Source organism: Catharus ustulatus, chromosome 3 (genome assembly GCF_009819885.2).
Source record: "Catharus ustulatus isolate bCatUst1 chromosome 3, bCatUst1.pri.v2, whole genome shotgun sequence".
Taxonomy (NCBI): Eukaryota; Metazoa; Chordata; class Aves; order Passeriformes; family Turdidae; genus Catharus; species Catharus ustulatus.
In genome coordinates this window covers 37,105,839-37,122,935 of record NC_046223.1, presented here as the reverse complement: position 1 = coordinate 37,122,935, position 17,097 = coordinate 37,105,839, and the positions used below count along the sequence as shown (strand labels likewise).

Sequence of the window (17,097 nt, the reverse complement as noted above, 5' to 3'; positions counted from 1 at the left end):
GACTATAAGATTGAAAGCTTAGGACTCTAACTATTGAAGAATTAACACACAAAAACGAGGAATTGAGATGTGTTCTCCCACTGCAGTCCCTGCAAAGTTTTCTTAGTTTTTTTCCTATCATCAGTCTCTGTGCTTTTTCAGAGCCTTAACTGTTGTTATTCATAGACAGCCTGTAGATGAACCTACCTAGCTTTTCCCCAACCTACCAGTCCTGCCTTTGAATGCCTATGCAACTAAACAAAGGTCCACACTGTCAAACCCAAAGTCCATGTCGGAATTTCACTCTGCTTCATCAGCTATAAAGGGAGATGGTGTGACTTTGCCAGAATATTGAGGACCATGCCTTTGGAGTGTGCTAGTATAGACTGAATGATAATGCCTTCTTTTAACTCTATGGTAGAAAAGGTGTTCTTCTCATGAAACGAAAAGGTACCAACACTGCCAAAGTTATTTCTGTGTGTATCCATAGGATGTGCTTTGGGGAGAAGGTGGTTTCATGTTGAGAGGACTGTGCAAACACATAATATACCAAGATTTCTTATTTTTGAATAGTGATTGCATGACTTGCTTTGACAGACAAAGGAGACCACAACACGAAGTGAAAGGTGATGAATTACAAAGTGAAGGGAAAATGACTCATCTCAGCCTTCTCCAGTTGCAGCTCTCCATAAGGAGTCTGAAATTAATGAAACTGGATGACAGCTGCATCTTGGAACTGCAAAGGTAAGCCTTCTAAATGACGCAAATAATTTTTAAAAATTACAGCAACACTCTAATTTAATTCCATTTGAGTAATTTTTGAAATGTTTACAAAGTTATATTTAAGTCATACATGCCTGCAGTTATACCCTGAAGAGTACTACATGTTCAATCCATTTGGGGTAAAACACTAGTTCAGTTGCAGGAGAGATTTTAAAGAGTTTTTTTCCCACGGAATTAATCCAGGGACCATACAAGGCCTGCACTGCAGACACTTGCTGAAGAATGACTTTGTGAGCAGCAGCAACTGCCAATCAGATTTTAAATCCTATGTTGCTCCAATCAGCAGGTATTATTTAATATGCCATTCATTTTCTTGGGGCAAGAGGAGTCCTGCCTCTCAAACAGTACCCCACTGGTCTTCCACAAGGACTCCCAGGAATGCATTTGTCTTCCTAAAGACTTCATTCCACTCCAGTTCTCCCTATGAAAGTAAAGGCCTAGACACTGCAAACACAAGAGCAATTGCTACACACTACATTTTTTCCTTATTTACGTTTTTCTGTTTGTGTTTTGCTCTTGTATCATCTTACACCATCTTTTTTTTTCCCCCTTTTTTTTTTTTTTGCTAATGCCTTTCATGTTTTTCCTACATGTTTTAGTTTTATTCTTGGTATTCTGCAGTGGTTCTTCCTAGATTCTGGGTTCTACTTTTCTACTTTTTACCTTTTATTGTCATGTAGTGATGCTTTGACTTCTAGATGCTTCTTGTCAGTATGATCATTCTTTCTCTCTTGTCTTATGTGATTCCATGTATACTTGCTGAACTGTCATCCCATATCAGTCTATGCTTACTCTTTACTCAGTGTTGGTTTTTTTCCTCCCGTGTCTTACAACTATGCTCTGGCTCTTCTACTTTTAAAAAATGTTTTATTTTACTTTGCAATATGTATGTTTTCACTGTGTGTTGCTACAGGATGTTTTTTGCATTCATTGCAGAAACAGAAAGAAGGAGAAAAGACAAAGTAAATGATTTCTTTAAATTAATGTTCTAGAAATGTTTTGATTTACTTCTTTCTTCCTTCTCATTCTGTAGTTGGCTTGAACCAGGAGGGATAGACTTAAAACTAAATTACAATGAAGCACCAAACTTACACAATCATTCCAAATGATTTCTGGCAACATGAATGTAAATGAAGGTAATAAAGAACAAATTACACCTTCACTCTAAGTTCTTCTACTTTATCATTTTGCTTTTCTTTTGTCTGAAATAAGTGAAGTATAACAAACCTTCAGCAGAGGTATCTAAAGATAACAAAAATGAAACTTTATTGGAAATAGATTAGTAGAATTAGAATACGATGACTTCAAATGATAATGGGGGCACCGGGGCTTCCTTACTGAGGTAGTTAATTTTGACTGTGTTGAGCAGCTTAGACCAGCAAAAAGCAAGTGGATGCAGTATAAATATAATGATGTTCCCGAAAGTCCATGAGTCTACATGAGCTAAAAGTAGTACACGTTCTGACGCCCTTAAGAGAGCCAAGACACAACTGAAGGGGTTTGGATAGTAAAGTACACAGGATCTCAAACCACAGAGAGCTAGCACAGTACATTTTCAGCACATTTAACCTAAGGCTCCTCTCTTCTCATTTCTCACACACTCTTTCGTCCAGAGGAAAGCCTTGTAAGTGACAGACACTACTTGACAGAAAAATTCAATTTCTGTCATTTTGATTCATAACCACCAAATGATGAAGATTTCCAAGCTGTTATTTTTCTTCACTTCCTTAGAAAATAAAGGTCTCCTCTTTCTAAAACTGAGATTTTAAAGCAATCTAATAGTCACATTATTTAACTGAGCAAAAGAGATGATAAATGATACTATTAACTTTGCTCCAGACAGTTTGCTACTGTAAAATGAAGAAAATTTCAAGCAAATCTGGCAAGAGAAAAATCCCCCTGAATAAGTTCTTATGCACTATTTATCAGAAATACTCTAATCAAGAACACCCTGAGACGTGATTTCTGTCCATATGCAGTCTGATAACCTAGGACAAAAGAAATCAGTCCTTGGAGAGATGTGTCTCCAGTGCACCAAACTGGAGGGAAGGACTGTACATGCAGGCACAGATGATGAAATTTGCCAAGTTTTTCCACCTTGTTTGTGTCAAACTCCTCGGTCAATTTAATAAAAACAGGAGAACAGAAATAAAATCACAAAGTTAAAAGCAGACCCTAACATTTCTAATGCTTTCCTTAGGAAGAACTAAGTAAGGCAAGTATGGGATAGCTTGGATATAACCTAAGGAAATTCATCCTTCCACGAATAAAATTGGAACCAAATGTATTATTTCTGTACTGCCATGACAGTGTTATGGCTTGCCATATATTTACTTTTCTTAAGATGTCCTCTCCAACACCAATCTATTCCTAAACCTCTTTAGTTTGTACTATGTAAGAATTTTATTTTGACCATTTCTGCTTGGGACCCCTACAATAGTCATGTTGGTTTGTAAAATGGTTGAAAAAGAGTGGACTGAAACCAAAAGAAGAGGACTGGAGTAACACTTAACTGGTGGAAGCCTTAGAGGCTGAAAGAAAGCTGAAAAACTACTTTATAATATTACAAAGAGAGTTTAAACCCACTCCTAGGCTGGGTTGGTAGTTACAGAGATGCATCCTGCAGCTGAGACTAGTACTCCACAGGTGTCCTTTGTTGGCCAGTTCCAAAAACCAACCTGATACTGCTTTTTAGTTCACCTGTAAACACCAAAGTCTTAAGGTATCACATATAGAAAATACATTTTTCTTGAAACACACAAAGTTGTCTCAAGGCACAGTGTTTTTCCTTTGGGAAGAAATAGATGTTAAATCTGCAAAAATGCTAACTGATATATTATATGTGTATATAAAATAAATATAAGAATATATTATAGAAATAAATATGAATATACTTGTATATAAACAAAAACCCACTCCCAAGCGTATGATTTTCAAACATTTATCCTCAAAATCTAAATTTTTTGACAAAAAAAAAGCTAAGCTGAAAATAGGCTGTTTGGCAATAGGAGTTTTTGAAGTACAGAAACTTAGATGCTCTTAAAATTCTTTAAACAGAGGAAAATGAAATGTGGTATTCTCATAAGACTTCTCAAGGTCTATATGAATATTAGGCCCCAAATTATTACCTTTTCTAGTCAGCTGTTGGTTATTTACCTCAAAAGTCAAACACTGTGCATTTTCCTGAAAACACATTTTAAGCAAGTAAGCAATGTCAGAAATCAGGAACCAATTCTTTGAAGATGAACAACTATAAAGCACACACATAGTAACATGACATATAATCAACATTATGAATGAGGAAAACCACCATACTGCCATTTTCACACACAGTTTGATAGAAAAGGTAAAAGCCATGGTACTTCTGCATACTCACTAGTTTTGCACTGACAAATGCGACAACCATTTTGGTCCAGCTTGAAGCTATAGATACAGTCTTTTTCAGTCAAAGTGCAGTTCACCAAAACCTCACAGGTGGGCGGGCCTATTGTGATATACGTTGGTTCTGGGGGTAAGAAAAAACAAAAAACAAATAAATTAGAGGTTCTTGAATATTTTAAATAAGTTCACAGAAATCCATGCACAATGTAACAGTAAAGAATAATTTTAATTACTTTTATTTTTAATTACTTTTTAAATTTTACTTTAATTACTTTTGCTGATGAATATTCTTGGTACTTTAGAAACAAATTGATAAACAGACTTTGTTTCAAAGTGATGTACACTCAACAAAAATCATGAAGTTGTAGAAAATTTTTGAAGATCGAAACAGAAAAAAATACAACTTTTTTTTTTTTTTGTTCACTATGAAATCAGCTTTCCTGCACATGCAGTTTCAAACTAAATGCAAAATATTTATTTTGTCCACTTTTCTCCGGAAGTGTTTAATCAAAACTTCATGCAGATTTTTTTGCCTTAGAAGCTGAACAGAGTTTCTCTAAAGCTGAATTGATTGATACTACTGAGCTGCACATCAAACATGTAACTCAGAAGTCAAGTCTTCCTCAGTGTGAATAACATCACCTTTACTGAAATTTATAGCAGAAGAGACTCTGAATACCAAAAGGGAATGTAAGATGCACTGCATGTGAAAGATCTCTGGAAAGTATTTAGCATGACTATTTATCAAAAACATTGCTTCTTACAATATACTTTGCAGTCCCAGATTCTGCTTTCTGGAGTTGAGATTATTGCTGATTATAAGTTATTTATCAACAGTATCATACTTACTAACACCATTTAAATATGCTGGAGTACAGAATTTGTTTTGATACATAGGGTAGACAGAAATATTAACACGCTCTAGTATAGAAAGTTGTTAGAATAAAACAAAATCCAGAGACTTATGGAAATAACAAGAAACCTCAAAATGACCATCATAAAACAGGATCCAGAAGGAAAGCAACACCTATCTTATCTTGAACAATTTTTTGCTCTCTAAGACTAATTGTGTCTATCTTGTTTTCTTCATAGAACTCAGGCATTGAATAACCAATGAGTTCAGAGTTGTGAGCATTATTAATGTTATACAAAATATTCAGGAAACAAAAATTGCATGATTTAAAGAGCTGTGAGCTTTCTTTTCAGTGCTTCAACTGTTTAAGTGTGCTCTATTTCTCCACCTCAAAAAGCAAAGATTTACACAAAAGTAAATTTAAAAGCTTTCTATGCCTAAAGTGATAAATTACGAAAATATGGAGAAATTATATGGAGTAGAGGTGGCCACATGCTGCCATCTTTCACCCTCAGACCACAGATTTTGCCATCTTTACCTATAAGCAGCTGGTCTTTCAGAGTAAGGGCAAAATATTACTCAACCAAGATTAAGTTTTTAGAAGTATACAATGTTAAACAAAATACTGATTTCTGTGCCTATTGGCAACATTCCAGCAGGCAGCTTTTGCACCCATGCCTTCCAGTCAACTGAAAATTATCCTATTACAAGAATGAACTTTTCTGCTTTCATTGTCTTTCACAATTTTCAGCTTTCATAGCTTCTCTCCAGCCTTGCTCTTCCCAGCACAACAGTTTATGCAGCTGATGAATGTTTTTAATCCTTTTAAAATTAGGTCAGCTAACTAGAGTTTGGAATGAAAAATTTGCATTAAAAACACTACAATTAAGTTAGATAACTTCAAATTTATCTCCAAGGTCATGGTTCAGATTATGCACTTGCTGAGTAACACTCAAAAATTACTTGTATAATTTCTAGTAGAGAAGTATCTATACATTTTAAAAATTTATAGAACAGTGCCAACAGCTTTGTTGATGCACAAACTGGAAGCCTGCATAATGGCATCACGTCTCCCCAGATACCCCAAATATCTTCATATTTAAATTAAAATTTTTCCTTTTTTTCTTTTTTTGATAGGGATTTAATAAATAATGTATTTGGAGGTCAAAAGGATTAGTTTCCATCAATTCTTCATTTCACAGCTCTGAGTTTGCACGTATAGTGTAGAAGAACAGCCATAATGAGCAAAGTACTTCAAAATCCATGGATTTCCAAACTAGACTTCTTTTAGTCTAAATGAGTTCTTTGTAGTTGTTTCCAAGTCCATTTAGTAAAGTAACTGACTAAATCACTTTCATGTCTAATATTTAACATTTGCAACTTCACCAAACCGTCAGTTTAGGAATCATGAACATATTGCTATATACCAATACATACCAATGACATGATAAATTCCATTAATTAATCCTGGCTGCTTAGGCCTCTGAGTATATAAACTAGTTCTGCAACCAAACTGATTTTCAGCATCACTCCATTCTCTAACCAAAATATCCTAAACATGCAAAAGGCCAGAATGCCAGAGCCACCCTGAAGCTACATGCAGGTTACTGGTCAGACATCACAAATCTTACACTTCAAACGACAAAAATGCCACAGCAATGCCTGTACTCACAGGTGGCTAAACCCAGTACAAATCGTATGAATCATTACTGCTGCCCAGAGCAAAGTTCACTGACAGTAACACAAGTCAGAGAACTGAGGGAGACTGCAGCTTTACCAACTGACTGCAGATGTGAGGTCAAACACGTTGATAAAAAAAAGCCTTCAAATCCTTACTGGAAGCTGAGATGCAGGTTAGTTAGTGTTCATTGATCCACTTGAGTTTCAACAAAAGCTAGAGAGAAAGAAGATTGTGTCTAACTGCCCGTCATTAAAGTCTACCCCTCAAGATAACTTCCCTGTAATTGCAGGTATAACCTGACATCTAGGAAAACCATTAATAATTTTATGTATCTACCTACATATCTATATAGAATAGTTGCATAATTTTTGGTGACTTTCCAAAACTAAACATCTGTATTTTGATTCTCCCTTGCCTTAGACACATAGACACAATTTTTTGTGCCTTTTGGTACATGCAGTAATATGGTATTTCTTATAAAGGATGAAGTTAAACTGTTGTTATATTAATTTGAATAGTTTTTTTCATCTTCTATTCATTGTGGTTTATTATTCTGTTACCTTCCACTTTTGGGCCTGCTTTCAGCATCCTCAGTGTATCCAGTCAAGCTTACAAATCTGTTTCTTTCTCCCTTCTCTCCCTAAAGGTAAGCCCTGAGATACAGTAATTTTATATGCATGCCTGCTTCTCAATGAGCTGCAAGCAGAGGACAAAAGAAATAATTTCATTCCCTACCCCCACATGAGCAAAAATGCAGCCAGGAAAAAAAAAAAATTCAGGCCTTTTCACTTCACTAGACAAGACTCAACAAATAAAGCCAGATCTGCCCTGCCAGACTTCTGGCTATTTGAATAGGCAAGCAGTAGCTAAGCTTGAAAAAGCATGTACCACCACAGGATCTAAACTGGGCTTTCATTGCTGCTCTTGGTAGAAACGGCTGAAGAAAGATCCAGTGCACAAATGCACAGACAATGGGTGGGAAAAATGGGTGCTGTTTCTGCCTGTGTGCTTTACCAACAATATAACTATACCATAGAAAGAAAGAGAGAAGAAAATAAAGAGAAAGGGATTGAAGAGAGTCTGGATGAAAACAATGGATTATTTAATAGAGCACAGATTTTGCTGATGCCAAGTGCTTATATATAAAGGCAGATTCCTATTAGAACACCATGCTTCCATATATCCCCTCTGATATTTTCTCTGCTGAATTTTGGTGCAGATTATTAATTTGCTCGCTGTGAGGTTGTTAAAAATATTTGAATTATTTTTTTACAATGCTGTTTACTTAAAAACAACTTCAACAATTAAAAAATCTACAGTGGATATTTCAGCTGCTGGTGGACCTTCAGTCTGACTAGTCCACTGAAAAATACTACAGTATGTGATCAAACCCTGAAAAATCGTTCCAGCTTGGAGTCAAACTGCATTTATGTTGAAAGAATGGTGACATTCAAGTAATGTCTGGAGCTATCTTTGTCCTTAAGGACCTATAGTAATAATACCAACACAAAAACTGGTTGTCAAAAAAAAAACCAAAAAAAAGGAAGAAGATATCAAGGTGGAATAGTATTTTCACTGATTTTTTTTTTCAATCTAGAATTATTTTGAATATAAGCAAAACCAATTCCTACATCCCTCTTTTTTGATTTCTAAAACCTGCCACTTCTGAGTCATGTGACACAGCTTGTAGTACAAAGAGTAGATATTTACTTCTGTTAACAATGTGAGCTACTATAAATACATGCACAAGAACACTGTCTAGTCTGGTCTAGTACTTTGCCTTATATTTGTCATACTTTGATGAGTATTGAGGTAAGACACTGCTCAAGTATTCAGATATGGAAAGAAATTAGTGCACTCGTGTTTCAGTGAGATATGGGAAAATTTGTTTCTCAGGATCACAATTTTATTATATACAAAATTTGATCAATTACTAAAAAAAAAGGAAGAGAATGAAAACTGAAATGTACCATTGACTGCTGAAGCCTTGGGAAAAAAAAAATTTAAAAAGCACGGACAATTTACAATTTATTGCAAACTTTTTAACTTCTACTGCTTATCTGCATGTTAAAAACAAACCATTCACTGCAGATTTAATCATAATTATATAAATTACACAAAAGACAACTAAGTAGCTAGAATCCTTCTTAAGTGTGGAACTAGAATGAAAAATTATACCCACCTTCCTATCATATTCTTAGTTGTTCACAATCTGAACTACGGCCACAGAGTTTGCAACAGAAAGCAAAGAGGGATTACATTTAATTGCTCTGCTGCACAGCCAAATATATTATGAGAGAACCAAGAGCTCAGTTTTGGTTTGTGTGAAGGACAAGAGGGACCTGCACCAGCAGAAGCAGGGCCTGCAGGTAGAAGGAAGTGATGTTTTCCCTTCACTTAGCACTTGGAATCCTGCAGCTGGAGTAGTGTCCAGCTTTGGGCTCCTCAGTAGAAGAGAAACATGGACACACCTGAGCAAGCACATCACCAGGGAGCTGGCCAGGGGCTGGAGAGGTGCCGCACGAGGACAGGCTGAGACACAAAGCAGGGCTTGCTCAGCCTGGGGAAGGGTCAGGGGGCATCCTCCTGCTGTCTGCCACTCCCTAACCCCAGAGTACCAAGATGACAAGGCCTGGCTAATCCTGGAGGTGGCTCCAGGCTGGGATGAGAGGCAACAAACACAAGCACGAAATGGGAAATGACAACTTGATAAAAGCTTTTGATCTTCCTTTTAAACCACATGGGTCATCAAAGTGTGATGTGGTCACGGAGACTTGTGTGATCTCCATCCTTCAAAAGACTCAAAATTTAACTGGGACAAGGCCCTGACATCCTTCTGTCACTCACTGGACCTGATTTGAACAGGAGATAGGACTAGAAGAAGCTCTGGTGGTCCTTTCCAACCTGCATTACTCCATGAATTTCACTTTCATGTAAACTCAGGGCATTTCCAGCGAAAGCAGCAGTATCCTTGATGAATCCTAATCAAGGAATTGAAATCAAAAGACAAACATTTCAATTTCTGGTGATTTCTGCATGCTTTTGCCAAGTACTGATTACCTTTCTTTTGCAAAATAAGTACATGTTTGCTTAACACTATCTCTCTGAACCTACTTCATGCTTAAAAACTACCAATTTTTATTCAGGAAGCAAAGTATCTTCCAAGTGTTTGTAAGAGCAATTCTCTGTTAAGAGTTATTTAGTAACAGCCCCAACCAGCTTCAATTAGTCTCATTTTTCTGTTCTCCTTTAAGCTAATACATTTGTAGGCTTCACCTCTTGCAAGGTATCCTTATTATTATTATTACACGAAAAACAATCTATTTGCTTTGTTTCATTTAGAGTGCAATATTTTAACTCCAAAAAGGTTTTGTTTCATACCTTCAGTAATATCATGTTATGAAAATAGTTATTTCATGACTTTACAAAATTGATTCTAAGTAGGGAAGTAACTATTGTATTCTAAACTTTCTCCTCTGCACAACATTTCTTCTGAATAAGCTCGACAGAATAGGATTCTAGGATGTTCAACATCTCTTTTGTTTTCCTAAAATAAAAACCTCTTCTGGGGGGAAAAAGAAAAAAATGAATAAAAACCATGTTCTAAACAAGGAGAAAGATCTCCAGCATGAATAATAAAGAACATGCCTGCACTTGGGGAAAGTGAAACAGCTCCCTCTTCTGTAGTACTTCATAATACAGACTACACCTTTAAAAGAAGCAAGAAGTTTTAATCCTACGAAACCAGTATCAACTGACTTCAAGAAATTAAAAATCAGTGCACTCAAGTATTTACCATTTAAAAAAAAAATAAGGCAAAGAAACCAAACCAAAAAGTAGTCTAACTTTTTACCTAATGTTTAAAGTTACAACTGGCTCAAAACTGGGCCTGAAGGGTGTGCTGCTCAACAGCCTTTCATTTGAGTCTGTAGACTTGTTTAAATTTTGTCTACTGTCCAAAAAAGTTAACTGCAGCCTACTAAGCAGCAGCATGTGTGTTTACTTAAGCTTCCTGTAAAAACATTCATATCATTCCAAGAGTGACTAAATGTTTTCCATCCTCATAGTTCGCATTCCAGCCTTCCCCGCCCCTCCAATTCATTACATGAAAAATATCAGCCCTGAGTCCTGGGCTAAAGAATTTCCTTCCTGCATTTGAAATACCTAATGCCTCACAGGAAATTTTTTCCCAGAATTTAGCTATCTGTGTCGGCTATCAAGGTTCAACAATTCAGCATCAGACAACAGTTTATAAATGTATGCAAGGATTTAGGTGATACAATTTTCTAATGTCACAAGTAACTCTGAAAATATATTCATTAATAACTCCAAACACATAGTTCAGTTTTGCAGCCTTTTGTCCAAAAATTTTTATTCATGCTGCCAACCTGAAACTACTAAAATATGTAATTTTTCTTTGAAAGCAACTATTATAATCAAAGACTATTTATTGGTAGACAGTAAAGAAAGGGGCATGTCTTTTTTGCAGTGATGTAATCAAAATACGTACTTTCTACTCCCAAAATGTGAAGTTAAAATCTTTTTTCTGTTATAATCAATTATAGCAGGTTTTGGTTTAATAGGCATGTGTACTTTTCAAATGAACTTTAACACTGATGAGAACTTTTTTTGATAATTTTAGGTAGAATGACACTAAGATTCTCCTTGATGAAGGAGAAATCAAGTCTATCAAGAAATGCCCAAATACATTAAGAAGGCATTCACTTATTTGTACTAGGTGAAGCCAAACACTAAATTAGTGTATATCTGGGGCAAGTCTAGGAAAACCGTTGCTGCTGAAAAAGTTTAGGATGATCCATGAGTTTCTTTATAAGTGAGACATTCTCTGACACATATTCATTAGGATTCTTTAGTTATTTATCCTTTCAGCAGCCTTCCACTGAATTCAACGATGAATCATTGAAAACCATGAAAATGTTATTCTGTACTCGTATAGTCTTCCTGAATTTCACTGGCTTCCACTGGCCAGTTTGGTTTCATCATACAGTGGTTCAACAGTCTCAGCTGCCTTCTCTAGAACCACTACACTAAATCATGATCTGCCAAATAGAAGCCCAATTCTCTGCAGCGTGGCGTTTGCATCCCCTAATTGACTCTGATGAAAGGGCTGGTTGGGAGCTGCAGGGCTGCTGCCGAACAATAACTTACATTTCATGCTCTAAGGAGGACTGTGAGCCCACACCCCGTGTCAGTGAACACTGCTCACTACCACTGACTTCATCCTGAATGAATCAAATTTCTTTTCACTGGACTCTGCTGCCTGTTTTTACTTAATGAAGTGCTAGACACGCTAAAGGAACTGAACTGAATTACATCTCAGCTAGAGTTTGGATGCCTTTATTGATGAAAATGTTAATTTCTTTTTGTGAAGATAAAGTGTCAGCCATAATGACAGCAAAGTACTGTGGGTCTTATTCATGAAAATTCTCCGAGGGGATTTTGTTTAACACTTAATTTCTCATTCACAGCTTATGCTGGCACCCTGCCACTTGTACCTGAGGGCTCTTTTGCAGAAGGACGTGCTGTGAGATAACCAATTACTGTGTATCAGCTTTCTCTATGAATAGCCTGAGCCTCTGAGACATGCAAGGGAATAGAAGCAACCACAGACTTTCCTAAGGGACATTTTTGGCATCAGTGCCAGAGCTGAACACTTGTATTTATGATCTTGTTAAAAAAAATAAAAAATTAATACTATCCTAACCAATATTTATTTCCTACGAACACAGCTATTATTCTAATTTGCAGATGTCTGTCCACAGATGCAGATGGCCTGAGGGAAACAGTTATTTCTATCACTGTAGCTTCTTTAGAATTATTCACACGCTATTATATATTCATATGGGATATTCTCTCTTTTTTTTTTTGCAATTTGTTAAAAATTGAGTTGTTATTTCAACCACAGTAATGTTACTTAGGAAGCAAAGTTATTAGCGCAGCAAGAAGCAAGTAGGTCTGTAAGCAGCAGTACTACGTGTAGCTGATTGCCAATGGATCTGGTTAGCTGCAGTGGAACAGGAACCCTGACCAGCCCCCATGAAGAGCTGGTCTGAGCCAAAACAACTGTGAACACATATCAAAATTTTGTAGTCCCTTATGGCACTTGAAAAAAAAATCCTCTTTCTCCTTCTACCTAGCTGTCTGTTTTAATCTGAAGAAATCTGATCCCTTCCTTGAGCTACAAAAATAAGCCATTGGCTCTAAAACCATGGGGAAAGCACAGAAGGCCAGTATGATTGCCTAAGCCTTGGCTCTTAATGAAGAGAAGTCTAGAAAATAAAGAGAGAGAAAACAAACTAAACAGAGAAATAGATAATAGATTAAATAAACAAAGTCAAATCCCAGAGGGCCAATATCATTACAAGAGCTATGGAAGCTATATAGAAGCATCGATTAGAAGCTTAAAACAAATTCTTTGTGCTGAATCCACAGAAAGGAATGGGCCTGCTTTTCCCAGCTCTCACCAGAGAAAGGAGGTGCATGCCTTGAAAAGCTATGTCAACTGAAGAGCTTGAGTTTGGGGACATAAAGGACAAAGGAAGGTCTTCCTCTCCACACTACCGTGTCTCAGTATGACTCTGTCACCAATTTCATGCCTTTTCTGTGGAAAGGCTTTCTGCCTCTCTCCCTGTAGAAACAGCCACCTGAAAGTACCCTTGCTTCATACATTGGATTTTTATTAATAAGCCCCATGCACAGCCCATGGGCTTCGGTGTGTCAGGTAACTGGAAAGAAGTGATTTAAGTGAACATATTGTATCAAGATGTCTTGCCAAAAGGGTTTGATCACTTTGATGTTTAGTTAAAAAGACCCCCAAATGCCCTCCCCTCCAAGCCCCCAGCTATGTATCAGGCTCTGTATATTGGTCAGCTACAGCCCCCACTTGCATGAACACTGAAAGCTACATGTGAATTGCCATTACTGCTTTCAGATATGCAAGCAATTTCCTGAGCAAATCTCTTTTCACTGAGGCTGAAAATACAACTGCCATGCCCTGAACACATCAAAAAGACAATCTTAGTCACAACATGCCAGAGAGAATTTTGTTTTCCTCAACAACTTTCTGCCTTCCTCTAAATCCCATCTCTCTCTTTTGTAATCCAATTCAATTATTTTTAGTCTTATCTTTTTCTTTGCAACAACCTTTTAGACACTTGAGGACTGCTATGTTCACATTCTGACTTCATAGTTTTATTTTAAGCTGAACCAATCCAATTTACTCAGTCTGTCTTCCTAGGATGTATTTTACAAATTTTGGACTGTGCTCATAGCTCTCCAACACTTTCCAGCTCCCACTTTAATCAGAGAAGCAATGCACTGAAAAGAACCAAGTATCTCTCATATGTCATCCAGGGACATACCCACTCACAGGAAAGAGAGCAAAAACGATTACAGTAATTTCATGATTACAAGCCGCACGGACTATAAGCCACATCTCCGGGTGTTGGCAACATTTCATTCTTTGTCCATAAATAAGCCGCACCTGAGTATAAGCCGCTCTGTCCTTCGCAGCGAGGACCCGCGTGCAACAAAGTTGCCAAATAGTCACAGAATCCCGGGATTTACTGGTTTGGCTTGGGCTGTGCAGGCTCGGCCTGATCGGGGCTGCTGACGGGGCCAGGTGGCCCAGCCCGGCGCTGCCGCTCAGCGGGGCTGCTCGGGGCCAGCCGCCGCCTCTGGGCTCACTCGCCCTGGCCCGGCGCTGCCCCGCAGTGGCAGGCAGGGGCGGAGCCCGCTGACACCCACAGCAGCGGCGGCGGCAGGAGGGGAAGGAGCCCCACCGTTCCTGCAGCAGTGGCAGGGATAGAGCCTGCCTGCTCCTGCAGTGGTGGCAGCAGGTGGGGGCGGGTGCCCCCCACGCTTCCCCCCACCCGGGCTGCTGGGATGGCAGCACAGAGCCCCTGTCTGCCTTCCCCACCCCCCCGCACTGCCAGCACGGAGCTGGCCCCACCTGCCGTGCAACACAGTAACCAATTTGTAACAATAGCGTAATCCCGGGTTTTACTGGCAGGTGCTCGGCTCGTTACCCTGGCTGGCACTTCCGGGGTTGGAAATTTCAGAAAATTTTTCACATATTAGCCGCTCCTCAGTGTAAGCCGCATTTCTGGGGTGGGAGCAAAATTTTAGCCAAAATGGTGCGGCTTATAATCGTGAAATTATAAGAGATCTTGAGATCTTGTGAATTCTCCTCTTGACCTTAATTTCAGTATGGTATTTGCCTTCTCAAAGCCCTGTTAATCCATGTTCAACATGTTCTTCCCCCTTAATCACCAAACCTCTCCTGGAAAGCTGCTATTTAACAATCACTCTGGTTCAGAACTCATGAGGAATCTCCTCCAAATGTGTCATGTTCCCCTAAGGGGGAACTGCGAGGGGCTCTTTTCAAGCAGATGATCTAGGACAGAATTAAACCAAACGAGGCAAGAACCATTTATTGGCAATGAAAAGGGCAATGCCCAACTAAAGAAGAGTAGGAAAGATAGAAAATGAGGAAGGAGAAGGAAAAAGAATGGTAGAGGAGAGAGAGGGAAAACCTAGAGAGAAATTGGGTGTTACAACCAGAACTTAGGAGCGCACCATAGACATCCATGCGGCTGGGGGTGTGTGCAGTGCCCGCCGAGGAGCCTGCACAGCTCCTGGAAAGGCACAGCTCTGCAGGCACAGCTCCCACTGCCATGGGGCCGGATACCAGCTGGGCAAGGATGGGGCAGGAGGCCCAGGACCCCAGACAGAGCTGCAGCAGGGATGGTGGTGACAGATCAGACACAGTGTTGGAAGCAGGTGGCTCAAGCAGGAAGGAACCTGGGCAGGAATGCAGGGGGGCAGGACAGGTGATGGCTGGAGCAGATGAGGAAGATGGGAGTGGTAGGACAGGACACAGGAAGTGGTCAACAGGAATCCAGCCAGCAAGAAGGAGAGTGAGTGGGCAAGAGCAAGCAAAAAGAACAAGGTCAGAGAAAAGCCCAGCTGCCTCTGGCACAGTTATTTTTATACCCCCAACTCCTCCCAAGGTCTGCTCGCTGGCAGCAGACCACTGACCCACTCGAATGTTCGACTGCAGGCCATCGGTGGAGACCTTTTGCCACCCGATTGGAGACCCTCCCTGGAGGACACAGTGTCCTTGGTTGTCTCCTACTGACTGCCTATTCCATGTGAGACATGAAATGGCTGTTAGGCAAAGTCTTCCTCCATCTTCTCCTAGCTACCTCCTGCAAGCGGCACATGTAGAGCCCTTCCCACATACAACTCTGGTCAAAAAATGTTGAGACAAAAATCAAAATTAATCTGGTTCCTCACAGTATAGCACATTTTATTTTCCCTTGTTGAAATTGGTCAGCATCTTTCTGTCAGTTCTCTGCTTTAAAGCATATATGAATTCATACTCTGCCTTCCAAGACACTGGCTGTTCTTTTTAGCTTTGTTGTCTATAGATAAATTAAATTTAGCTTTGATCTGAGCTAGCGAAAACATCAAACAGAACTGGTAAAGATACCAGTGGATACCAGTTACAGACAGTGCAACTCAAGAGAGGTTGCCCACAGATTTGGAAATTAAATGCATATACAAACCCATTGTTTTGGTACACCACATCCATAAATACCCTCTCCTTTATGCACCTACCCCCCATGCTCCTGTCTCTTTCTCCTCAGCAATCTCCGCAGGGAGTTCCAGTGTAAAGGATCTCAAGCACCTCACTTAGCCTTGCCTTCCAGCAGCAGCAGGCAAGATTGACATGAGGGAAGTGACTGGTACCATCTATCCCAAGTCCAGCAAACCCAAGACAAGCATTCAGAATATTATACATTTCAAACCAGTCTGGGCATCCAATCTACATGGAAATGTGTATTGCATAACACACATACAGGATATACACCATGGAAACATGTACAGCAGCATGTTAGGAAGAATTAGAAGGGGTTTACTGCAGAGAATAGATACAAATCCACTCTGTATAGTAACAGAAATATGACAATTACTCCATCTTGGTCTCCAATTTAGAGAAGTGTCAACAGCTAATTTTATGTAACTTCAGTCTCTACAATCCCCACAGCCCAGTTTTCTCACTAAAGTAGTAAGAACATCAGGATTTTCTTCATGAGGGGACAGGAATGTTCTAGTTTGGTCTGAATTTACCACATTCAAAGGTAGAATACATTTGTGTTCTTGACATACTGTGCTCATATTTCAAGAATCTTTGTTCACAGAATTTCTAGTACGTTATATGTGATCTCTGGCAACAAAATTTTTTTGCAAGTGTAGTCCAAGAAAAAATTTATCCTTATGAAGCTGCTGGAACATAAACTTATCTAGGGGAACAAATATGTCCTTCATCGAAACTCATTATAAACCAGCCAAGAAATAACTGAATTGGCAGAACTGCAGGTACAGCAGCATTTAG

General features: G+C 38.8%; 1 protein-coding gene across 2 annotated transcripts in view; it reads right to left on the bottom strand.

Moving 5' to 3' along the window:
- Window positions 1-17,097, bottom strand: part of CRIM1 (cysteine rich transmembrane BMP regulator 1) — a 178,812-nt gene that overhangs the window by 31,161 nt on the left and 130,554 nt on the right. For both annotated transcript variants that reach the window (XM_033054763.2, XM_033054764.2), the window contains exon 8: window positions 4,139-4,267. In XM_033054763.2, the coding sequence (XP_032910654.1) occupies window positions 4,139-4,267 (129 nt within the window). The remainder of the gene's footprint in view (window positions 1-4,138; window positions 4,268-17,097) is intronic.